The sequence below is a fragment of the Eschscholzia californica genome, unplaced genomic scaffold, assembly GCF_041429995.1.
Source record: "Eschscholzia californica isolate CP2 unplaced genomic scaffold, dmEscCali1.0.p SCAF_4, whole genome shotgun sequence".
NCBI classification, from domain to species: domain Eukaryota; kingdom Viridiplantae; phylum Streptophyta; class Magnoliopsida; order Ranunculales; family Papaveraceae; genus Eschscholzia; species Eschscholzia californica.
Window position 1 is genome coordinate 28,176,269 of NW_028238461.1, and position 26,482 is coordinate 28,202,750.

Here is a 26,482-nt window from a genome sequence, read left to right on the forward strand (position 1 = left end):
TAGCCGCGAATTACTTCGTAATTCGACGATCGTAGTTGGTCTCTAGCTACAACTCTACGATCCCTAAATCAATCGGACTTGATGATCTTCCACATCAATTGTCCTATCCGACAAATTGTTCGCATTGTCACCTTGGTCGAAGGACATCTCCTTCAACTCCTTCAGCTCCATCAACACAGCTATATAACTTCCTTAGAACTTTAGTCCAAGGGTTTTGTTCTAGAGAGAGAAAAGAAAACGAAAAAGAAATAGATTAGGTAGGGTCTGGGGTCTGAAAATGAGGAGTTGAAAAGTAATGGAGAATGGGTAGTATAGGATTTTGGATTTGTTGAGCAGGATAATATCTCTTTGGTTCTTAATTTCGCCATTCTTGCATTTATGGTTTGTGACATATCGAGATTTATTTCTAACAAATAAAACTTGTAGAGAAAAAGTACAGTTGAATATAGAGATGCCTAATTTTCCTTAGTCGAACTGGAAATGAAAACAAAACCAAACAAAGGAGAAAAAATTATGGAGAAAATGTTTCTTAGAGTAAATATTTCTAGGGGTAAATATTTCTCTATTTTTTTTCTTTTCCCCAAATTGCAATCAAACACAACGTAAAGAGAAGGAAAAAGTTACGGGATGATATAGGATAAAGCATTTTTTGTTCAAGTGTGGGAAAATCGTTTTGCCGTAGCATTTTTTGTTCAAATGTGGGAAAGTTGTTTTCTCGTATTTTTGGCTTTTTTTCTCCTACAAAAAATCTATCTTCGCACTGTTGTGGTCAAACCCAACAGTGGAAAATTGATTAGTAGGAAAATTAACTTTTCCCCTGATTTTGACGCGTATCAAACGTAGCCTAAATTTCCGTCGTCTAAATACTTCAAAGCTCCGGTATGCGTTAGCCGCATTCGGTTTCCCTCTTCTTGAAGCAGCAGAGACTAGCAGAAAAAACATCTCGCCGGAATTCCAGCAAACTGAGATGGGTTCTCCCCGCCAAGAACAAGAAAATGATATCCCAGTGGAAGAACTGAATGACGCCAACACCAAAGACGACCACAAAACCTTCTTCGATGTCTACGGACCTGAAGTACTTTCTCTAGGATTTCACTACTTCTTAAACCCTAATTATTGTTATAATTTTTGTTGCGGTTCAATTTTGCTCTACTATACGAACTTATCTAATCATGTTCTCGTTAAAACCTAAAAACCCAGATAATTTCGTTGTTGATTATTTGTTATGTGTATTTGCTTTCTATTTCGAATATGACATTTTCTTTAAAATCACTGAAACTGACGAATTTAGATGGTACCATTGAATTTCTTTTTCATCTATCAAGGTGACTGCACTCAAATCTCTATTAGATTCATCAGAAGAATTGCTTGAAGTGGTTGAATTTATAAATTGTTAGTCTAGTTTTATTACTGCTCTTAGCACCTTAGAAGAACATTCCTTCACCAATTGTATATATTCTGGGTGACCTCAGTCAAGGGGTGTATCTGATGTGATATGTTTATGCAGGCAAAAGCAGATGCCGTTTTTCAAATGCCAACATCTAACTCTACCCTTAATCTTCAAGTATGGTCTAAAATAACCTTTTTTTGTTGGCTATTATTCTTAACTAATTCAGGTATTGAAAATATCTGACGTATAGTTTGTCTCACCAAACAGGACATCCAAGGACTTGTTACCTGGGTGCTTGCCGAAGGTTTCATGCCATCTTGGGTTTTTATCAAGGTAATGATTTCGCTTTTGATTTTCGAAGTATTTGAACTCTTACAGCTTGCTTCAACATTCTTTATTTTGACAGATATATCAAAATGGTTTGATTGTTATGATAATTTTTGAAGCTAGTAATTGTGTTTGTGACTTGCAAGTATCTTTTATATGTTCATTCTATTGCTCTCTTTTGAAAATAATGTTTTCATGACTAAAACATTTTACAATAGCAGATGCAAAATAAGTAAATATCCAATAGCACACATGAACATCGAAAGAACTAGTAAGCCCCAAACCAAAACATCCTGACACTAGAATCACAACATGAGGATTGAATAACATTTGATTTTTTTTTTCTTGAAAATTGGAATTGATGTATTAAAATCAGAGCTGAACAACAAAAGAACTATGGGCAAGTTATGGTTTTATATTACGACATTATAGTTTCCAGTTAAAAACAAAATTGTAGAAGGATATTGATTATTGACCTCACCCATTTCAAATTCCTGCTCCACACAATAGAAGACCTTTAACATCCTCAACAACTAGATTTCTCTCGTGTATATTTTCTTTGAAGATCTTGTTATTCCTATCTTTCCCTATGTACCACGTGATGGCATCTGGAATCAAGTTCCAGATTTCTCTTCCTTTTATTTTTCTGTTTTTTTGTTGTCTCCCATTGCTCTATGGCTTGATAAATGACCTTTGGAAGGCACCAACTAATTCTAGTGGAGTTTATGAAGTAAATCCGTATCTTTTCAAAAAAAAAAATGAAGTAAATCCGTAAATCTGATGCAATTATGCAGTGTAAAAGAGATGGTCTGTGGATTTGTCTGCCTCTTTGCACATGATACATCTGTTAACGAGCTGAAAACCCCTACCATTTAGATGGTCCACTGTTGGATTTTGTGAAGACAAGCTGCCCAAATAGTAAAATTAACTCTTGGAGAGATTGGTTTTTTCCAGGTAGTTTTGTTCATGGGAAACTCAGTGTCTGAAACTCCTTGCATTGTTCTTTTGTACAAGTTTTATACTGAGAATGGCTCGTCCGCTTCTTTCTATACTCTAATGTCTGTGTTCTTATTGGACTTGTTTTTGGCACACCTATAAGATCAACGAATATAGGTGTCTCTCAATCATTAAGGTCCTTTTAAGCATGAAATCCCAACTGTTCTGGATAGGATTGAAAATCTGGCTGACTGATGGATCTTTAAAGTTGGAGAGGAAATGGATAGATGGGTATCTATCCGTGAGACGTATGGTTGAGCATCAAATATCACTCCAATATTTTATCTTCTGTAGCGTTCTCAAGTTCCCATTTGATGATCCTAGTGACATCCTCCACCCTGTTTTGGACTCGTCTCCAGACTCCCATGCATAAGAATGTTTGCATCCGTTCCTAATCCATCCCGCTTCTAAACTCCCTATATTTCCCTGCTATGATGTTTCTCCAAAGAGCTGTCTCTCTTTTGTGTAAATTTCCATATCCACTTAGATAGCAAGGCGTGATTCATAATTTTCAGATTTTTGACACCTAAATCTCATTCTTTTGAAACTTTGGATGAATATATTGATTAAAAAGAGAGATACATAGTGAAAAACATATAAAAGAAAGGGAAAAACAAAAGGAATATCAGTGTTCAGGGAGGTTAGTTGACTTGTTTCGGCATCTAGCCCTCGCAATTATATTTAAAATCATTATACAAATAAGTATTATAATTTAGTATGTTTCTAAACCAGTGGAACATAACCCCATTGACATCTTCAACATCCAGGTTACTGTTGATTTTTCTTCTTTGAAAATTTTCTGTTCCTGTCGTTCCACATGCTTCAAATTGTTGGTTTCTGAATCATTTTTTAAATTTCTTTTCCTTTCTTATGTTTCTTTAAACTTTCCCATTTCTTTAGATTTTGGCCGACGGTCTTTGTGAATTAGTTCCATATGTTTATAGCCACTGGACGGAGGATGAAGATGTGGTTAATAGAGTTTGACCTTTTAACATAGTTTAAACATGTTAAAGCCCTTCCTGTTCAATTAATCTACGGTCCGCAATTTCTGAATGCACTCTTTCGAAAATGTAAAGCTCACTCTGGGGGGTGTGGGCTTTTTCCAGAGCAAGTAATTATACTCCAGTGTCATTTCTTTGCTCCCCTGATAGGTTTTGATGAAGTTTTTCACATTTATCTTCTCGTTTGCCTTGTCTCTCCTTACTCTGACACCTGGATCTTCTGTGAGTGTTATGCTCAACAGTCTCCCTATCATGTTAGCTAAGACCGGGATTTCCTAAGCATTTAGATTTCTTTTGATTTGAAGATCCCATAATCCCTTCTGTTGGTTGTATACCTGACTAATAGTGCCGTTGGAATTGGCTAAGTGGTCAACTGTTGGAAACCTATCCTCAGGTTTATGGTGAAACACCTAAATGTCTTCCCAGAATAGATTGGCCATTTCTAAACCTTCCATTTTGTAACCTCCAGGTATTCTTCGGTTCTTCCATCCTGTTCTGAAGGCCTCTCTAGACTCTGCAACCATACATATTTTTGTTCCTTAAAGCTCTCTATCCTATAATGTTTGCTCCATACTTCTCTGTTATGATTTCTCTCCATGAAGCTGTCTGCTATTCTTCGAACCTCGAAAGCCATTTGGCAAGTAGAGCATTATTCATATTCTTCAAGTTTTTGATTCCGAGACCCCCTGCTTCAAGCCCCTGCAGACTGTTCGCCATGCCACCCAATGTAGCCTCTTTCAGTCTGAGTTTCGTTCCATATGAAGTCACACATCTTTCTTTCCACCTCCTTCAGAACCCCTGCTAGTATGAAGTAGAGAGACAAAAAATATGTAGTCACTGGGAGAACAGACTTGATTAGACTTATCTTTTCCCCTTCCCGAAAGTACTCAACCTTTCCAAGCTGATAGTTTTCTGTTTATCCTCTCTGTCATAGGGTCCCATAGTGCTTTACTTCTATAGTTCTCTTCTAAAGGGAGCCCCAGGTAAGAGGTTGGTAACTTTCCCAATTGACAACCAAATTCCTGTATCATCAGCGGATTTTGCTCAGTGGCATTTCGCTTGGAGACTATATAGGTGTATGATTTGTGGCAGTTCTCTCTTGCCTCTGAGTTGGCCTTCAACATGTTCCCTTGCACAGTTCTTTCTCTCCTATATATTTATTCAAATTTTCAAAAAACTTCCTTGTGTGAAATTTTTCAAATGGTTCCTTCTCAACGGCCCAAATGTTTTTGTGGATGATAACAGATCTTTTCACCCAATGCCTTAGCTCTTTGTAAGTTGTGCTCCTTACCACCCAACGCATTCTCCTTTTTTCTTCCTCGTCATTCCACACATGTTCTTGTCTATAATCTTCAAGACTGTGTCCGGAATACAATTGAGAGAAAGGTAATATATGGGCAGAGCGGAGATTACTGCCTTTACCAGTGTAAGTTTCCCCCATCCTCTTGAAAGGGTTCTTGCTTCCCAAGCTGAAAGTTTATTGTTAATCCTTTCCAGCACTGGATCTCATGGGGATTTGTTTCTGTATCCATCTCCCAGGGGAATACCTAGATATGTAGTTGGAAGCCTGCCCCGTTGGCATCCAAAGATATTGATGCTTTCCTGGATCAAATTAGTGTATAATGTTTATGGACCAAGAATAAGAAGGATTTGGAGTTATTTACCTTTAAGCCCGGAGCCAACTCATACCAGATTAGGATGTATTGTAGCCTTTTGAGTTAGTTTGGATCTTCATCAATGAAGAAAAGTGTATCAGTAGCAAATTGTAGGTGATTTACTGGGGTGCCTGATGAGTTTGTCTTGAAGCCTCTGATCCACCTCTTCATCTCCTCTTGTTGCATACATGAACTAAAGATTTCAGATACTAACTGGAAGAACATCGAGGATAAGCGATCTCCTTGGCGTATTTCTCTAGAGATTTAAAAAATAGGAGCAGACCTCCCATTTATCGAGATCGAGAATGTTGCTGAAGAAATGTCCATTTACGAGTACCCAAGATCTCCACTTATATCCAGATCTCATTTTCTCCATAGTATGGTAAAGGAAATTCCAACTGGTCTTGTCATAGGTTTTTCCCCAATCAGAGCTACAAATGGACCTTTCTAGTTAGGAAAGGTGGTTGTGTTGTTAGACCCTGATAATGCTATGATGCTATGTTGAACATTCAAATACTTTATTTCTTCCCTTGTGCTTTTACTCGTGTGCTCTTGCTGAGTTTCTGGTAATTTTAACTTATAAAAGATGTTGTATAAAAATTGAGAGTAAGAGTTTGATTCTTAAGCAGCAGGTTGACTAATGGCAGCCTATCAACTATCTATTACTATTATAAGTAACATACGTGTACGTAATTAATAAAAAAAGCTCCCGAAAAATATTCTCCTTGACAGAGATGCCACTTCATTTTTAATGTCTAGTTTTTTATTTCATATTTAGTTCTAACTGTTTTCAGATTTCGATATTGATTTTTCTTTTGTTATTATTACTAAGAATTAATTTTATGATATGCAGAACAAGCCCCTTATACGAAAAGTCGTTCTGCTTTATGTCCCAGGTCTTGATGCAGCATTGTACATGTCAAAGACCAGCAAATTTTCTCGGCTGAAGAAAATTTTTGTGAATCCAAAACCTGTTTTAGCATTGAGGTTGGAATTCCACTAATTATATCTGATTAGATAGGTGGTCTTGTTTTGCATGTTCTCGGTTGTTAAGTATGTGATCAGAATTTAAGATGTTTAACAATCACTGATAGTTCTTGTTTATTTGGTGTATGCTTTTTGATAGTTGTGTTGCGGATGGGTTGCAAACGGTAGAGGCACTGCTAACAACGAAGATGAAGAGAAAGCGACAGGAAACGAGTTTAGATTTGAAGGAGGCTGATCAAAATCAAGAACCAGGTCAAATGCAAAATCATTTCTTTTCTTCTAATGCTATTAAATAAAGGCCAAAGGGTGCTGCAGTAAAACTTATTAGGATTCTTTTTGCAAGTCCATCCTACCCTTACCTTCAGTGTGTGTGTGTGGGGGGGGGGGGGGGGGGGGGGTGCTGGATAGGATAGCTCATATGGACCGTGTGTCTTTTCTGTTTATTCGATCGCTACTTTGTATATGAAGCATTTCTTGCCAGTGAGCTTATAAAAATCCAAGGGGCTACTGATGAATAGTAAATGCATGGTGACATAAACTTGGATGACCTTTAATCTTTGCTCATATTTGTATGTCTGACTTTGTGATTTCACTTTGCAGGTTCCAAATCTACTAGTTTATCTTCTCAAGAATGCTTAAAGAATATACCTTTTCCGATTTCCTATTATACTCTTACAACAAAGGAGCTGGAAGAGAATGGATATTGTAACACGAAACCAGGTAACTCGCTAGAATTTGGTCGTTCAACTCAATAGACTCAATATCCCTAGATGGATCAACATTTAGTTTGGTACGAAGAACAACACAACCCTTACGAAAAGGAAGAATATCAAACTTTTTTGATTCCAAGATACTATGGACCACTCTACTAGCTCCTGACCAATCCTCATAAGGAGGGGACATCTCCATAATCACCGTTTTAGACCAGTTAATATCTCCTTTATCTGAGACCGCCATTTTAGAACTTGATGGTTTGGAGTGGTTTGGAAGAGAAGATGGGTTTTGAGTTTTGTATGAAAAGGGGTGTTTAAATAGAGTTTTGGAATGAGTAAACCCATACTTTTTAGGTCCTAACCTAGGGTTAATGGAGAAACCAAACGTCTTCTCCACTCCCTTTGGGTTTCCCAAGTTGAAAACATTATTAGTTCCCTTCCATGCATTGGGGGAAGGCTTTTTGATAGGTGGAAATATCTTTGGGCTGGATTTAGTATCTGACTTATAAGATTCTGTTGGGTGACTCAAAGAGTTAAGGAGAAAGTTTTGCATCACGCTCCACCCACCACCATCTCTGGCCGCCGGCATGCAAACAGATTTACTACTATTGTTTCCCTCACCTACTTTATGAGCCCAAGCATACTGCCCTCTTGAATTCTCCTCACTTTCCCAGAGCCAGAGGGAGTTACCATCACGAAACCGACCCATCTTTTTAGACCTATCTCTGTTCTTCCTCTGTTCCGTCAACCTACTCAAAAACTGAGCAAGGCTACGAACTCCCTCCACAAGCAGAATGATTCTCCATTCTCTGTAGTATCCTAGCAAAAATGATAACTGAAAGCTCTTTCCTTCAAACTGTAATTTACAATCCTTCCCAAAGGAGGAAGAAGCTCTCTGATCAGAAGTAGTCCCCATGTCACCAGGATCGGCGACCACCACTTTCCCTTCAATGCACTCAGGTTCCCAGACGGAGCTACACCAGGAATCAAAAGATTCTTGTGCTATCGCACTAGCTGTGGGCTGGTCTCCTGCGATCTAGGGGGAAATGGTGGCCGGAGTTGAAGGGTGGTGACTGAGACTCTTGCCGGTGTCAGAGCTTCTCTCTCCTGCCGTTCTTTATGCCAATTTTTTTTTTTTTGAAAAGTTTGAATTAATATTGAAGGAAAAAGAATACAAAAAGGGGAAAAAAAGAAAAGGGAACGGGATGATTTACAACATTTACAGACTATTTTATCGCACCATCCCAATTCGAAATGAAATCAAAATAAGGCCAATCTTTTGCCCATCCTAAATTTCTACTCCATTGAAAAAGCAAACCGAGGATGTCTTCCACCTCTAAATTGAAGCTAGCGTAAGAATCCTTGAAAATGCCATCATTTCTTGCTTTCCAGATTGACCAACAGATAGCAACCGGAATTAAATTCCAAACATCCTTCTTGGATCTCTTGATTGGGACTCTTCTCCATTGTTCTATGATTTGAAAGACTGAACTTGGATAGCACCATTGGTAGCCTTTGGTGTTGGTAAAGAAATTTCATATTTTCTTGGCCTCCTTGCAATGAATGAGAAGGTGATCTATCGATTCCCACTTTGGTTGCATCTAGCACATCTGTTTGGCATTTGCACCCCACGTTTTTGAAGATTATTAATTGTTGGAAGCTTGCCCGAGACTGCTGCCCATATTACAAAACTCACTCTAGGGGGGATTTTGTTTGACCAAAGACACCTAAACTCAAACTGATACCTATCTTCCCCTCCCTGGTTGCTCATTCTCGAACAGCAGTTCTTCACTGACATTGTATCCTTGTCTTCAGAGATCCAAATCCTTGTGTCTTCGGACCCTTGAGAGGGTTTGAACTGATCCAACAATCACAGAAGGTTGGAGTATATTGGTATCTCCCAATCGTTTTAGTTTCTCCTGACTCTAACTTCCCAAGCTTTAAGCTGCCAATTATAATGGCTGAAAACAGAAATCTATCCTTAAGAGGAAGCGGATGACACCAAACATCTTACCAAAAGCTAATATGATGACCATCTCCAAGCTTCCATTTTGTAATCCTCTCAAAGTCTCTTGCTCTAGCAGCTATGCCTTTCCAAACCCCAGAGCCATAAGCTTCTATAATTGGCTTTTGGCACCACCCACCTCGACAAAATCCACTATTATACTCCTCCATAGAGAAGTTTTCCCCATGGCTAATCCCCATAACCATTTAGACAACAGTGCATCATTCATAATCTTTAGATTCTCGATACCCAGACCACCTTCGTCAAGTTCCTTGCAAATGAACTCCCAAGCAACCCAGTGGTTTCTCTTGGTGTTCTCTTTGTCATTCCAAAGGAACTCACACATTTTCCTATCAATTTCTTTTAGAATAGAACTTGGCATGCTGAACAGTGACAGAAAATAAAGTGGAAGAGCTGAAAGAACTGACCTAATGAGAGTTAATTTGCCTTCCTCTAGATAATATTTTTCCTTCCAAACATTTTCCACCACCAGATCCCAAAGGGCTTTACTCTTATAGGACTGACCTAGGGGTAAACCAAGGTAGTTAGAAGGAAGTTTGCCTAATGGCCTAGGTTTTCAGTGTTTGCTTTAATAGACACTTCCTTGAAGATTCTGGTGTTTTTGTCTTTCCAAATGTTCCACAAGATAGCCGTTGGCACAAGCTGCCAGACTTCTTTTCTCTTCTTTCTCTCTCTTACAAAGACCGTCCCATTGGACCAACATCTGAGCAGCTTAGTCGGGACTGCACCAATGAACTGAGATGGAGATGTTGAAAAACTTCTAGAGAGCTGACGCAACTTTGCAGTGTAGGAACAAGTGGTCTATGCTTTCCTCCTCTTCCTTACAAAGGGCGCATCTGTTGGGCAGACAGAAGCCTCTCCTTTTGAGGGCATCCACCTTTGGCACTTTCTGACTATCCAGGTCACTCGAGTGGAGCACTCGACTAGAGAAAGAAACCAACTCTGGGGGGGGGGGGGGGGGGGGGGGGGGGATTGCTTTGTACCAGATCACTCGAGTGGAGCAGGGGTCACGAATCTGACTATCCAGGTCTAATCTCTTGTAGCAGTTGAAAACTGATAAAACATCCTTCTCCTCTGAAGTCCAAACCTTTTTATCCTGGTTGTCTGAGAGGTGTATGTCATGTAGAATCTCCAGGAGATTTACTTCCTGTTGAACTTCCCAATCATTAAGGTTCCTTCTCAGGTTAATTGTCCACGCATGGGATTCAAGGCTAAAAGCATTGGAGACCAAAATATCCTTCTGAAGCACCACATAAAAAATATCAGGGAAGCTCACTTTGAGAGGTTCAGAGCCTATCCAAACATCTGACCGAAAACTTATTTTCTCTCCATTCCCTAGTTCCCATTTTGTGATGTTTTGGTAGGATCTCAAGTTGGAAAAAGCTTTTATCGTGTCACTTCAGTTATAGAAGAATTCCTGAACCCAAGAATTAAGAATGACAAGTTCTTCATTACCCAGAATAGAATAACCACTTAGAATAGCGAAACAGATTATATTTGCCGAGAAGTCCAAAATGCTGTGGATATGACTCTCACTGTGCATCTTGATCCATGTATCGTTTCTTTATGAATTCCTAACTTGAGTTCAATAGACTTAATTAATTTGTTTCTTTGTTTGATTCTTGACTTATGTGTTGGCATTTACTTCCGTTTTGAGTATGCAGAATTTGTTGTAACCGCTCCTGCTCCTTTAGGATATTCTCCTCATCAAATAGTTGCACTTGACTGTGAGATGGTAAGTTTAGGAGGTTAATCTGATTCTTGTGTAGTGATCTAGTTTATTTGAGATTGGTAAGTTATACCAGTTGATAGGTTGAGGATATATGGCACATTTCTTCCTTTTTTCCTTGTATTCAAACTTTCTGACTGCTTCTAGAATCCTACTTAATGGACCTACATAAATTGTAACAGAAGCCTTTCTTCACGATGTAGACTTATAAATCTAAAATGGTTCTTGTTTAGATAAAAAGTGGAAACAGTCAGGGGCTCTAAAGGCCCCCAGTTATTGCTCTTGGCTCCCCCTTACAGCCAAATTCTGTGAGGTTTTTGGTAAAAGGAGCGCCTATAGCAATAAACTATGGCGCCTATAGATATTCCCACAATTTAATTGATGAAAGGTAGTTCTTTTCTAGAAATCTTATTCTCATTTTCAAACTCTTTTTCTCAGTGTATCACGGCTATGGGGTTCGAACTTACAAGGGCCACAATTGTAGATATTGAGGGAAAGGTACATGTTATAATCCCCTTGCTCTTTACAGAAAGTTCTATAGCTTGTTTTGGACTGCAGAGATGTTTAATTTTGGCTTATTATTCACTTGAAACTGCAGAGATGTTCAATTGTGGCTTATTATTCACTTGAAACCACTCTAGTGTGGTATTTCATGTATGTGATATATGTCAAGATAACGTAAATTTGTGTAAGTTGTTACATACGTATTAGTTTATGGAGGCTAGTTGCACTGTTGCTTTTAGATAGTATGTCAACTTTTCTTTCACGAACTAGTTGGAATGCATATTGGGATAAGAATTGCAGTTAAGATCACAAATAGTGAGATATCATATGAAACCTAATAACACATACGGTCATTTTAGGGGCAATGAGAGGAAGAAAGAGAACAATATTTACAGGAACGACTTAGTCGATAACGTAAAGCTGAATATGCTAAGACTATTATATTTTATTGATGAAACAAAAGCATTGAACATCATTAGTATTCAATAGACTTTATATAAAATTAGGAGGCTATTTGTTTTGCACGAAACAATAGGATTAAACAAGTACAATAAAATTAGACATCATAGATCGATTGGCAAAATTTTTTTATAGAGACAAAAGGGATCCACTTTGTATGCTAACACCTGCATAAAATTGAAGCATCACATAACAAGAACAATGGAGGAAAACCTTTAGAAGAGCTAGTTAGAGAAAGAGAAAGTTTGTGTACCTAGAAACAGCTCACCGAAGGATCCCAATGTTACGTTCAAGTTTGAATTTCCCCCAATAACACGCACCGTGATCAATCACTAATCTCCCCCCTCTGACCTTAAAAATCAAGGAATCATCTTTACACACAAGTATTAACCTTCAACAACACCGTCGTTTAATCAACAAATAACCTGATTCGTTAACCTAAAATAGCTAGATAACACAAAAATAGACCCAAAACTCTTCACCTATAGGCTGCGAATATGAGCCCGATCTGGTTGGGTTCTTGATGTTTATAATGTTTGTTGAAACCCCTAAGTACCAACCTTGAAGATATCTCTCTTCTGGCCTTAAATTTAAACCCTAAAGCCCCAAGTCTGAAATTGGAAGATTGGTTGAAACTAATGTGGAACCCCGATTTCATTCGCAAATTTCTTTTGGTTGAAGATAGATTGAAACCCAAATATGAAAATGGAATTAACCCCAATTTGGAGAAACCTAACCCTGAAGTAAATTAGAAAAATAACTCCAGTTTTAAGAGCATCTCACTTTCCTACTACCCTATTGAACACTTAAAACATAAATTCACATGTGAACATCTGGATTTTCTTTCCCATCAGAAAACATTGGTTTTAAATCCAAATACTTTCCCACGTAACAAACGGACCCTAAAGGTTTTCTCATTTCTGTCCTTCCAATTTCTCATGCACATGCAACTGGAATTAAGGTACATAACTCTCTCCTGGCTTTCCTGACTCAGAGATTGCCACTGGGTTATTGCCTGGTCGGTCGTCCTTGGGATGAACCACTGATTACCTAACTTGGATGTAAAAAAGTCCTATAGAACACTGGCCTTTTCAGTGTAAAAAGAGGTGATCAGCAGTTTCTTCTTCCCTCGAGTTTTGAGCATATCCACTGTTGGGATTTGCTTTAGTGAGGCTGCCCACACTATGAAACTAACCGTGGTAGGAAAGCGTACTGATTTGCTGCTGTCATCTCCAGCACCGCCTTCACATGCCCATACCAATTCGCTTCGGTCATTCTTCATACTTTCCCAGAGCCAAAGGTTTCTTCCATCTTTGAATCTTCTAATCTTCCTGATACTGTCTCCCTTATACCTTTGAGAGTAAAGCAAGGAAAGAAAGCTAGCCGTACTGATTACACCTTTTAGAGGAATATTCATTGACCATTCTCTATAATGTCCTATCTCAGAGATTATAAAATGTCCACTTCTCACCTTTGCCAGGAAGAATATCTTGTTCTCTATGGAAACCCTCCATCCATTCGAGGATGGAAAGGTGTTTCGGTCAAGGAAGGATTTTCCGTAAGGGGCTTCCCGGTGTCAAAGCTTCCCTCTCCTCTCATGGTTGTCTACGGATACTCTATAACTTTAGGATCGTTTTGCTTTTTCTTAATGTTACTCCATTTTGAAAAAAATTTAGTGATTTCTCAACGACCGGGGAAAAGGTGTGCTTGTCTATGAAGCTGTTCTTCCAAGAAGGCGAGAATCTTTAGTCTTTGAATGTCGCTTGATGTAGACACGGTGGAAGCATTTAAACTAACAAAACTGATCTGCTAAAACAATAAAATATAAGTGAAGACAGGAACAATTTAACACAACAAAAAAGTAAAGAGCATAAAGGATTAATTGCAACCGAGAAAGTTATATGAATTAGTTGATGAGTAAAAGAGAACATAACCCTTTATATTGGGAGTGACCATGGTAGGGATTCAACAAATTTTAAGTTGCTGAATCTCCGCTTTCTTAAATTGACTAGAAACTAAGTATCTTTATTAGAATCAGAAAAAAGATACTCTAGTAGAAAGAAAATAAAAATATATTGGCTGCTACTACTAATAATATTAGGGGTTCCCCATCTTGGTACCACATTCTACTGTTCTAGTAGCAGTCAACTACATCAATTCTCGTCTCCTGTTTTTTGTCTTTTTGTTTTATATGCTATTATTTTCTACTGTCCGGTGAACCTTTTGTAAATTAAACAAAGGAGGTTAAGTTGGATAGTTTTATGTCGTCCTAAACATAATTATGTGTAAGATGATACATGCGTCCAACACGTTAAAAACGCTAAAACAAAGAATCGATTTTACATAGTTATCTTTCGTAAAAATTGACTATCTACGCTACTAATGGTGTTTTATTTGGAATGCCAGTTTTCCTTGAACCTCAGTTCTTAGTACTGGGAGTCCAAATATTTAATGTTTCCCATTCCTTATTTTTCTGAGCGGCATACGAGAAAGTGATGTACTAATTGAAGTTGTTTTTGTAGGTTTTGTTAGACAAGCTGGTAAAACCTTCAAATCCCATTGTTGACTATAATACGAGGTACTGTCTTGCTTGTGTTTGATGAAAGTGGGTGAAGTATGTATAATGTATCTTATTTTCATACGTTTATGATATAATCATAAGATAATATCAATCAAAACTTCTATGTGAAGTCTCTTTAAGGAACTCAGCTTGGCTATGAATTTGTTAGAAAGGTCTTACAAGAGGAGATGTTAGTTACTGGAAGCAAGTTTTACCGTGTCTGTGCTGGCATCTACAACATTCATCCATAGATAAAACTAGCTGTTAATAAATAAAATCTATTCGAGACCGAAGGAACATTTCATCAGAGTAAGATACTAATTAATCTCAGGTCCAGATGAATAACTTAAAATAACATAGCCAAAAAACTGGATAGGGAATATTTAATAGAGCGAGTATGTAACCTTGTCTCTCCAGTCTACTGTTGTTACCTCTGTTAGTCTGTTATGATTTGAACATGCTACTTTATTTGTTAGATACCAGGAAATTAGTGTATTAGGGAATCCTAGACTACTCTGTGGTTCCTAGGGAGTAGGGACCACCCTCTAGGGTGCTCGGTTGGGCTTCGGGTGGAAACTCAAGTGTAGCTGTTTTTTTTTGGAACTTTGAATCAAATATTACAGGTGTGGTCTTCAAGGGGTGTCCTATTTTGTTTATCCTATCAGTACTACGGAAATACATTTTGTTCCAATCAAGAATTACTGGTGTGGTCTCCAACGGCCATTGTATCTTAATTACTACGAGGAACCCTCAATTTGAGAGTCTCCCATCCATATGGCTTACAAAATATTACACAACTACATTTCTTCCAATATTTTCTCAAGATGGAACTGTTACAAGATTACTCTAATTGAGAAGACAACAATTAAGGTGTCACTCTTAGTGAAGGATCAGAAGTGCTTTTATAGCTTGCTAAATGTAAACCAAGAAAACATAGTAGATCAAGTAAGATGGGAGTTTGGGAAAACCAAGTGTGGTTTTTCCTAATCCAAGTCTAAGGATTTTTTACGAATAAATCCTTACTCTAAGGTCAAGACTAGAAATAATTTCTAAACATCAGCTGATGACTGAACACAAGAAAACATGAAAAATGATTATGAATAATTAAGCATGAAGAGCATGCTCAAGAAATTTCTCACTATTCTCCTTATCAAAGTGTCACGTATGGAAGAGTAAATAATGAATAAAATTCCTGATTGCAGATAAAAGTTAGCCAGTTCATCCGTATTACCAGTGTGTTGAGTACTAGACTAGAGTTGAATCTAATATCCAATAAAATGCTTGATTATGAATAATTAAGCATGAAGAGCATGGTCAAGAAATTTCTCACTATTCTCCTTATCAAGGTGTTACGTATGGAAGAGTAAAAAGGCTTGATTGCAGATAAAGTTGGCCAGTTTATCCGTATTATTAGTGTGTTGAGTACTAGACTAGAGTTGAATCTAATATCCAATAACCACATTAAGAATGGATCGTTGAAATCCAAACTTTTTCAGGAACTACAGGACTCTTCTACCCACTTTTTTCTTTTTCCTGTTTGGATTATGGAGTAAGTTCGTCATAGATAAAGTTAGTTAGTTTTATACTCTAATGGATGCCAAAAGTTCACTTTATCACCGACGGCTTCCCCCTGCCCTTCTTCATACGTTGATGCTTTTATGAATATGCAGATATAGTGGAATAACTTGTGAGATGCTGAATGAGGTTACAACGTCACTTCAAGATATTCAGGTCCAAATTTGCCTTTTCTTCCTCTTCAACACCATCTTCTGTCTAATAATGCTTCTCCATGCTCTGTGTTGACCCACGATTTTTTCTGACGAGATATTGCTTGGCTTCCTATGTGCAGGCAGACTTTCTAAAGCTTGTATACAAAGATACCGTTCTAGTTGGGCACTCTTTAGAGAATGATCTTTTAGCACTCCAGATAAGTCATAACTTGGTAATTGATACTGCTATACTATACAGGAACCACCGTGGTGCAAATTACAAGAGTGCTCTGCGAGTGCTTGCGAAGAGATTTCTTTCTAAAGAGATTCAGGATTCCGTAAATGGACATGACAGTGTGGAAGATGCAAGAGCTGCAATGGAACTAGCATTGTTAAAAATTAAACATGGTAAACAATCTCTCTCTCTCTTTTGAACAAACAGTTTTCTCTTCTGTGCTAATCTGGCTATAACTTGACTTAAATGTGGCACAAAACATGCTAGACACACTGCAGAATGAAAACAATAATTTATATCTTGACGAAGTGAAATATTTATGAGAAATCTTGGTATGAGTCTACTTGGCAATGTAGCGGTTGTATGATCCACTCATTTGTAGCTAATAAGAAAGCTTTTTGTTTACTTATTTTTGAAACTTCAAATGGATATTATTGGAAAAGAATATACACAGTTCTGGTTAGCTATGTTACATCATTATAGCTTCCCAATTGTGAACAAAATCATTGTAAGACTTGAGATTGGCCCAATTCATGTTTCTACTCCAATGAAGTAAAAGACCTTTAACATCCTCTACACCTATGATTACGAGATTTGAGTATTTCAAAATCTAGTTGTTTCTATCTTTCTGCAAACTTCAAATAATCGCCATAAGGATGAGGTTCCATAGATTTTTCCCCTCTTTGGAGTTTTCAAAGTTTTGCCGCTGTTGAATGGCACGGTCTACTGACTTTGGGAGGCACCACCTGTTTTTGTTATTGTGGATGAAATGATACCATAAACATGCTTCCATGTTGTAGTGTAGTAGCAAATGCTCTGAAGTTTCTTTCTTTATCTTTACATAATATTGCATCTGTTCACCAACTGAAATCCCCGACGCTTCAAATGATCCAAAGTCGGAAGTTTGTGTAAACAAGCAGCCCACACAGTGAAACTTACTCTATGAGGGATCGTTTTTTTCCGAAATCATAGCTTGAAAAAAATTGTGCAAATGTACCTAAGTTTGTCGCATTCATCCGTCTGTAGCATTTTTTGATCGAAAGGTCTCTCTCATCCCCTTCCTTTTAGACTCTAGTATCCGCTTCTTCATTTAGGTGTTGTTCCCCAATAGTGCCAAATAGCTGTAGGGAAAATTGGGATTTCCCAGTCGCTGAGATTCTTTCTGACTAGGAAGTTCCACCCTCTTTGATTGTGATCATATAGTTGATAAACATACGCCTCCTTCATCATAAATGTGGTAGATAGCTGGGAATCTCTCTCCCAGGAAAATGGTACAGCACCATTTATCATGCCAGAATTTAATGCACTTCCTGTCTTCTAGTTTCCACTTCGTGATGTAGGTAAAAGTAAAACACATTAACCTTCAAGCCTGAAGCTAATTCATACCAGATCAGAATGTCCTTGAGTTTGTCGAGTTGCCTAGGATCTTTCTCCATGAAGAACAGATTGTTATCTGCAAAATGCAGGTGGTTGACCAGGTTTCCTTCATATTAGTCTTGATGCCCTTTATCACTCGTTCTCCTCTGCTTGGTTTTTTCTGAAATGTTCAGCGTGCCTCGAACCCTAGGCCTCTAAGGTGGAAGACTATACCTCTTACCACTCCAACCAAGGGTTGTTGGCTTCTCCTCTGCTTGTTTCATGCAGAGGCTGAGAGCTTCGAGTAAAAAACGCACTAGAGATAGCGGATCACCCTGTCTTATACCTCTCAAGCTCTGGAATGCTCTAGTTGGGTTACCGTTAATCATAACCAAGAATGACGTTGAGGAGATGACCCATGAATCCAACCTCTCCATCTGTATTGGAAACCCATCTTCTCCACTGTTTGGTATAAGGAGATGCACCCATAATCAGGAATCCTCTACTCCCTTTCTTCTAGAGTCAATTAGCTCGTTGCCTACCATCTAGGTTCTGTCCTCCGGCCACAAAAGCTCCTTGAAAAGGCATATTAGTTTATCCAACACCCAGGATAATCTAATGAGCAGCATCTCCATAACTATCTTGTATGGACCTCCGACTAGGCTGATAGGTCTGATGTGCGATAAGGATTTCCGCTCTTTGGAATGAGCACAATAAAGGTTTGGTTTAACCTCCACTTCATCGAGATCGTTGCTAGAAATTCATGTAGAGTGCTCATAAAGTCTACTCTTATAATACCCAAACATCTTCCATAAAACAAGATCGGGAACCCATCACGCCCCGATGCTTTGTCCTTTGCCAAGCCTTCGATTGTGTGGAACACCTCCCCTGGGCATTCTCTCTCTAGTAGGTTGGATGTTTCAATTACCATCGATGGCAACTCCATGGATTCAATGCCTGGTCTTTGTTGTCTCGGCTCCTTCTAAAGTTCGCTGAAATAATTAATAGCCACTTCCTGGACATCTTGATCTTCAGTCTATCTTCAATTGTCATGCATATTCGGTTGGATTTTGCTCTGCATTTGATAATATTGTAAAAATTTTGTGTCGTTTAGTTTAAAGCCCATCCCTCGACTTTTGACGGAGAGTAGTTTCCTCCAGGCTCGATAATTTTTGTAGTTCCAATCGAAGGAGTGAAATTTCGGGAAAGTTCACCAAAATTTCACGAAATGTTTCCGAAATTTAGATTAGGTGCACGAAATCACACTTACAATTATTTCCTGCATAGTTTCCACCGACATGATCGAAATTTCGACCGACATGATAGAAACTTCCACCGACATAATAATCTAGCTAAAGATCTGGAGAAACTAAAACGGAAGACATATTTATTCCTTCATCTTTTTCATCTTCAATTCCTTCTTCATGTCTTATAGGTATCTATTGGGTTTTATGTTTTTTTTTTAAATCTATTTGAATAATTTACCCACTGACTTAACTGCCTAAATTGATTTTATCTTAGTAACACCGAAGATATAATTGTGTAATCGACGATACCTTCTCAAACTAACAGAGTTCTTTAACTGTTATCAGTAAAAATGTTATCTTTTGGGTGTTATTTTCAAGAAGTTATTCAATTTACTCCCGCACGTAACTGTGTAATTGTTAATACCCCATCAAACTAATAGATTATGTTAATTCCGTATATACATCATGTTTATGCTTCATTATGGTTTAATAATCTTGTTATATTCAATTGCATCGTATTCATATCATTTCCACACTAAACGAAATATTTCTACGAAACGTTTTCAATTGGGTACTGACCGAAATTTCCACCTAAACAGGAATTTTATTCCTGGGTCCCATCTCCTTTCATTTCTAGTTTGGAAGTCCTGCTGAGTTAAATTATTCAATTCTTCCTCCCTTTTCGACTCATTTATTTCTACTTGAAGATGTCTCAATTTATCATTAAAGGTGCAGACCTTTTTTTCTTTTTGTTAATCACACAACAATATATTACAAAGTGGCTATTTTTTAGGTATGGAGGTTGATGATACGGTTTCACAATTTTGTGACTAAATCATTTGTATATAGCTCATTCGAAGGCATAGCAAGTCATCCTTTTTCAACGAGATATGTGGAATTTAACGAAAGTAAACACCAGTTGCATAATTATATTGAAGCAATCTGTAATGATTGTCACTATAAAGTTCTTGAGTTTTACAAGTTTACAACTCAATTTTGGAGAACAGTAGAAACGACATATATTCAAAGTTAGTTTGAGTCTTTTGACTAATCTCAAAACACTACTACTGTAAATTGGTAATGAAAGAGGAGCAATAGAGGCATAAGAGAAAAACCCACTTTTGTATCATCTTTTATGCTTTGAAATAATAACTTGGAAAATTTAAACAGTTTTCTGGATGAAGTAGGTTTACTTTTCTATTAAAACAATCATGCCTCACAATGTCACGAATTAGGGAAAAGACTTAATTTTTTGTCGCTTAATCTTGTGGGATCCCTCAAAAGTGAGGAAAACTGTACATTCTTACATCATGTTATTTGGTAAAGGTCTTCATTAACTGAAAGACCATTTAGTTGTGTAGTGCGTGATGCTTTGAAGCTAATTTAGGACTTATTCTTTCCTATCTTCAGGACCTCACTTTGGTTCAGCTTCATCATTCACGAAGAAGAAGCTGGTTACAGTTTTGGGTGAGAGTGATAAAACCTGTTCGGTCATTGATGATATTTCTATTGTGAAGCGATTTGCTGCTGGATCTTGTCATGCATTTCCTGTGTCTTCTGATGATGAAGCCCTTTCAAAGGCCACAAAGGAGGTCAGTTTTTTAGTCATTGTGTAGAATTCATTGTGAAAAGTACTGTGTACTAACCATCTCATTGAATGTAATATACTTATACTTTAAATTTGTGTCTGTAGGTAAAAAATGACAAGGTGCACTTTATCTGGACTCAGTTCTCTGAGTTGAATTCTTATTACAAGAAGCAAGCAGATGACGCAGAGAAGATGCAAGGGAAAATTGCCGAGATGATGTCTTTGCTTACATGTGAAAAGAAGTCCAGGAAATGCCCTCGATACAGTTTGACTTCTGAACTCAGTGGCATTCTAAATCGCATAGATGGTAGAATCCAAAGCCTCTATACTGCATTACCAAACAATGCAATGCTTATATTATGTACTGGTCATGGAAACACGGCAATTGTCCAAAGGTTTGTACTTCTTCTTTGATAAGGAAAATTTATATGGTAATAGCTAAGAAAACTTAAACTAGGTAGGGAGAATACAATTATGATGAGAAGGAGAGGGGCGCTTCGGCACAAGTATTTTTCATGCATAGTTTTCCGAGGAGTCATTAGACCTATTGGAGGTAATCATTATACCTACCTCCACCCAAGCATGCCTATGCGTACCCAAGAAAACCATCATCTTAGACCTAGCCGCAAAGCACCATTAACACACACCTCGTATCCCTAACCTAGAGAAAAAACCGCCAATTTTCAAGACCACCCAACCTTTAACCACATTCCAAAGCAGTCCCACCATATTGGCCCTAAAACTGGTGACATCTCTTCGTAGCAGCCAACCATCTCATATAAAACACCACCCTCGACTACTTAGAACTTCAAACCTCTTCAAGCCAAGATCAAAATTCAAAACCTTCCCAAAACACTAACCTGAAAAACCTTCACCTTCCCTCACCAAATATCTCCAACAGACTGTCAGTGGACCCCTTAGGATTTGCTTCATTTAAGCAAAGAATGAAAATTTGAAGTATTTAGGTCGAAATATTTCGGTTTTTCAAACTAAGGAAATGAAACATCACTCAAATTTCGTGCATGATTTTGGCGAAAATCATGCGAAATTTCGAACTATTGTATCCAGATCTGGAGAAATTCGATCGATCTAAAGAAACCCTAACTTAAGAACCCAAAATCAGAGCATACTTACCTTCATCTGTATCTTCTTCATTTTTTCTGTATATATGTCCATTATTTCCTCCCAAATATTTATCAAATTTCTTTATTTCTACAGAAACCCTAACTTAAGAAAGCCTATAGAGAGAGAAAGAGAAGGAGAGTGTCGGATGCGAGGCTTTGTTGTTATTAGGGTTTCTTAATGGTTATTAATAATCACCCTTATAAATTTGATTTTGTTAAAGTTAACCCCCTCTATGACAAGAAAATTGCAAATTAACCCTAAAATTAACAAATTAGCCCTATTATTAACCTCCACAGTAACATTATTATCTTTTGGGTGTAATTTGTAACAAATAATTCAATTTAGGCCCCCAAACGAACTACTTCATTGCAGATTAGCCCTCAAATTAGCAGATTTTGTTACAAAGTCTATCAACTTTTTTTCATTTTTGCCCCTTACATCATCTCCTTATAATAAATGTTTTTTGTAGGTCTTATTTTCAATAGATAATTCAATTGCACTATATTTCTATCGTTTCCGTAGATTGTAAAATTTCCACATTGACCGAAACGTTTCCACGAAACGTTTCCACTTTTGGACCGACCGAAATTTCCACCGAAACCAAAACTTCATTCCTTGCATTTAAGTGGGCAAATATGGTGGTCGCAGAGGTGAATCCCCCTAGCGGAGATTGGAGTTTATGCCAATATTATGTCGTACAAGAGATCTTACGGTGGTCTTTAATAATGGACACAGGAGTGCAACTCAACCATGGGTTACATGCAGAATTTCGGGTTGAATATTAAGGGTTTTCCATTCAATATGTGGAACTTACAATGTCTCACGTACATAGCTTGGGTCTTTGGCAAGCTTTTGGAGGTTCACCTTGATACAGTGAGAGATTTAAAAACCTTAGAATGGCTAAGATCAAGGTGCAAAGAACAATAAAGGAGGTACCAGGCTCCCTTCCACCACAATGAGGATACATTTTAATAAGATACCCTCCTTCCTTATTATATAGATATAGCCTCTTCCCTTATTATATAGATATACATGGATCTTTGTTTATTTATTGCGTGTGTGCAAGGTTAATTGATTTTTTCTTAATTCCTTGAAATTGACTTTTTAAGATATGCTGAGTTCACCATACATCCTTTTCTATCTACCCAACGTAAAATATGCGAAACCTTAGTGGCAAGCCATAAGCATTATGTATTCTAAATAAACTTCGAAATGAGCTGAAAACAATCTTCCATCTTTGACATCAGATGTTTTGTTTCTGAAACTGTATCATGTCTTTGTTATATTATGTCTGTACTTGGAGTTTCCTTTCTTGCATGGTTTCTGTGATGATAATCTGTTGCTTTCCGCTATTGTGCATGGGTTAAAGAGTAAGGAAGATGCTGTCAGAGGAGAAAGAAACCACAGTTTGTCGTGAGAAATTATTAAAGGTTTTGGAGGAACTCCAAGCGCAAGCTGAAGTAGCTCTATGTGGTGTGCGTGTAAAGAATTGATTACTTGAATTCTAACTGACGATGATGATACAGGAGTGTATCATAACATTTTCTTCTTTACGAGGTAAGCTGTGACCACTCATCTGGGTAGTAGATGGAAGGTTAGTATCTCCAAGTTACTCTGTTAGTAATGAACCCATTTCTTCTCCTAGTAAACTGAAAAATCTATAATTCCAATTTGATGGGCCAGAAAGCTAGTAGTCAATTCTAGAAGTTAGGGTCCTTGGACCTTTAATTTCACCAAGGGTAATAAGTTGGATGATGAAGTCATGTGTCAATGTATGCAGGTATGATGTTGGATCCAGACTCTTCTGGTTCTTCACATGAAAATTGGGAGTACTCAAGCGAGAAGAAGAGAGCCACAGTTTTGATAATCCGCATCCAAGATCAAATATTCTCACTCTACAACTCTTGATTTATAATCCTCCACAGCTTGGGAGAGCAAGTACCTTGATAGATATAATGTTTGTGTTATTAGTCGTGGTTTGAAATGTTTGGAAAGACTGTGTTATTGGTTTGGAGAGATATGAGATGTCAACCAATATCTATGTTATTCATTTATCTCAATTACTCGAAGCTTGCTTTTGTCCATTTAAACTCGGTGAGAAATAATTATGACTCAAATATTTTAGTTCTAGTCGTCCAAATTCACATATCTTGAGTTTGGGAAAATTTGTGTTGCCTTGAGATTTCAAAAGTTATCTTAACATATTCAATATGTGCAGTCCATTAAGGACTTCGGATTGAGATATTGTTGAAGAAATAACCCAAATTTGCGCAGGTCGAAGCCAGATATAGTGTTTCACAATTGCATTAAAATTTGAGGGTGCATTTCTAAGATGGAAAGGTGTGCCTAAGTACTCGTAATGGCCTTTGCTGGTTAGGAATATTATTTTATGGCTCTTAGTTGTCTCGAGAGATAAATTTGTTGGTTTCGGTGTACAGATTTAAACTTATCAAGACACTAATTTAAACATCTACATAGGACACTAATTTAAACTTATCAAGACAACTAATCCAATTAAAGATTTTTCCTTTTACGTCGTCCACCTCTAGATTTGAGTTTGCATTAGAGTCCTTAAAGATCTTGTCATTACGTTTCTTCATTAAAGATTAAAGATGGCAATTCAATATCATTAATATCACTGACCAATAGTGTCATTACTCTGAACTGACGATTTGTCTAATCTAACATCTTTGCATTAGAGTCCTTAAAGATCTTGTCGTTACATTTCTTCATTAAAGATTAAAGAAGATGGCAATTCAATATCTTTAATATTACTGACCTACAGTGTCATTGCTCTGAACAGAGGATTTGTCTAATCTGAACAAACGATTTGTCTAATCTGAACATTAATTTAAGATTGTTATACAAAGTTATTCATTCATTTTTTTTATATTTATTTTAAGGGTTATTTCTCAAATGGCCCCCAACTTTGTGACCAGCTTCCTGTCTGGCCCCCTAAATTAGCAAAAATAACCATATGGCCCCCTTTTTCAGTTATCTTTAACTTTCCGTTACTCTCTCTCCTCCATCTCTTTTTCTCTCTCTGCCACATCATCTGTTACGCCACCTCATCATCTTCTCCGGTGAAGGTCGCCGGCCAGCCAATTTTCCGGCCGGCGACTTTTAAACATTAAAAAGAAAAATCCCTCTCTCCTCTCTCTAAAAAATAAATTTTTTTTTCTCTCTGTCTCCTTTTTTTCTCTCTCTAGATCTGGTTGAAGATGGCAATTTAAAGATCTGAACATACGATTTGTCTAATCTGAACATCTTTGCATTGGAGTCCTTAAAGATCTTGTCGTTACGTTTCTTGATTAAAGATTAAAGAAGATGGCAATTTAATATCTTTAATATTACTGACCAACAGTGTCATTACTCTAAACAGAGGATTTGTCTAATCTGAACATTACTTTAAGATTGTTATGGAAATTTTATTCAATCATTTTTTATATTTATTTTAAAGATCATATCACTTTTAATTTAGAAAATTGATTTGTCTTTTATTAGACTACGAACTATTTATTTTAGATAACAAACTGACCGGCCTTGACTTTTGGGGGGCCTTAGGCGAACATATCGACGGGGCCCTACCTTTTAATTTGAAAAAAAATGATTCATCAACCAACATTTCATTTGCGTTATTAGTCTCTGCTTGTTTTTTTGGCACGGTTATATACATAGCTCTGATTGTGAGTTAACCAAATTTTAATTTAATTAATTTATTTTTAGGAGCTGCATAAATACTTTTTTTGAGTCATATCAATCTAACGAGATAATAATAAAAACATAACATAAATATTTTAACTTACTAGAAGTAGCAATAAGGATCTAAACATAAACAAAAAATAAAAAAACAATCAAAATTAAAGGAACAAAAAGTTTACCTCTATGTAATTGTGTAACAAACCTTTGTAGAGAATGAAATAGATTGAAGAGAAATATGTAATTAATTTGATTATTGTTCTTTCAATTTGGTGCCTTTTAGACTTCGATGAGTAATTAATTAAGTTAAAATGTTACTTGTCTTTGTCTTTTAAACTTCCTATTAGTTAAGGTGTGTTTAACACTTTTAACTTAAATTTCTTTCACTAAAAATGAGAATGTCTACATTTGTTCTTTTAGTGTCCCTTTAAAAAAAAAAAGATTAAAAAATGTTACAACCACAAGATTTGAACACTTGACCTAGGGTTTTCTAATCAACTACTCTACCAACTCTAGTGCCCAAACATGATATGTATTTATGTTAAAAAAATACATATAATAATATTATAGAAACATTTAAATTGGGGGCCCCCGAAATTTGGGGGCCCTATGCGGCCGCCTGGGTCGCCTAAGCCCAGGACCGACCCTTCAAACACTATTAGTTAGAAATACAAACTATTTTATTTCTTTGGCATTTTATGTTAATTTGGAAGTTAGTGGGTTTTCAATGATTTACTTATAAAAGACAAAGAACCGTACTAAATACTTCCTCCGTCTCAATTTGTTTGACCTTTTGGAAGATCCAACTTATTAAGGATTTTCATTTATTGCTTGCTAACTAAACGTATCTGCCTAAATTACCCATAATTATTTTAGAATATTACAATAAATACTATATTGGAAGTAGTGTAGAACCAATTGAAAGTAAGGGTGGATTGGAGAATGTCAATAAAATTAGTAATAAAGGACTCTTATTTAAAGTAAGTGGACAAACATTTGAGACTTCCTTTAAAGGAATAAGACCCAAACAAAATGGGACGGAGGAGTAGTTTCTAGGGTACCTCGATTAGTGACTAACAAAGTCAGATCTCTGAATTAGTACACAAAACGAACAAATCATTCGACCAACTTATTAACCAAAATTTTAATCAATTAGACAATTACCCATGGGTAGCT

The 26,482-nt window shown here is 37.1% G+C and overlaps 1 protein-coding gene across 2 annotated transcripts; it reads left to right on the forward strand.

Annotated features, from left to right (window-relative positions):
- The first annotated feature begins 482 nt into the window (after positions 1 to 482).
- Positions 483 to 23,676, forward strand: LOC147543991 (Polynucleotidyl transferase, ribonuclease H-like superfamily protein). Of its 2 annotated transcripts, XM_086633154.1 has the most exons (16): positions 483 to 534; positions 609 to 1,075; positions 1,508 to 1,564; positions 1,658 to 1,723; positions 6,223 to 6,356; positions 6,496 to 6,608; positions 6,957 to 7,076; positions 10,760 to 10,830; positions 11,263 to 11,322; positions 14,310 to 14,365; positions 16,018 to 16,078; positions 16,197 to 16,464; positions 20,305 to 20,486; positions 20,588 to 20,877; positions 22,977 to 23,164; positions 23,388 to 23,676. In XM_086633154.1, exons 2-15 carry the CDS (start codon positions 968 to 970, stop codon positions 23,098 to 23,100), a joined length of 1,710 nt encoding a protein of 569 aa, XP_086489280.1. In that variant the 5' UTR covers positions 483 to 534; positions 609 to 967; the 3' UTR covers positions 23,101 to 23,164; positions 23,388 to 23,676. The 2 variants fall into 2 exon arrangements, with proteins under 2 accessions (XP_086489280.1, XP_086489281.1); XM_086633155.1 differs by lacking the exon at positions 483 to 534 and having other exon boundaries at positions 820 to 1,075; positions 6,266 to 6,356.
- The last annotated feature ends 2,806 nt before the right edge of the window (positions 23,677 to 26,482 follow it).

Coding starts and splice junctions, on each gene's coding strand:
- LOC147543991 (XM_086633154.1), top strand. CDS start 968: ATGGGTTCTCCCCGCCAAGAACAAGAAAATGATATCCCAGTGGAAGAA. Junction 20,487..20,587: donor TTTCAAAGGCCACAAAGGAG/GTCAGTTTTTTA, acceptor TTGTGTCTGTAG/GTAAAAAATGACAAGGTGCA. Junction 20,878..22,976: donor AACACGGCAATTGTCCAAAG/GTTTGTACTTCT, acceptor CATGGGTTAAAG/AGTAAGGAAGATGCTGTCAG.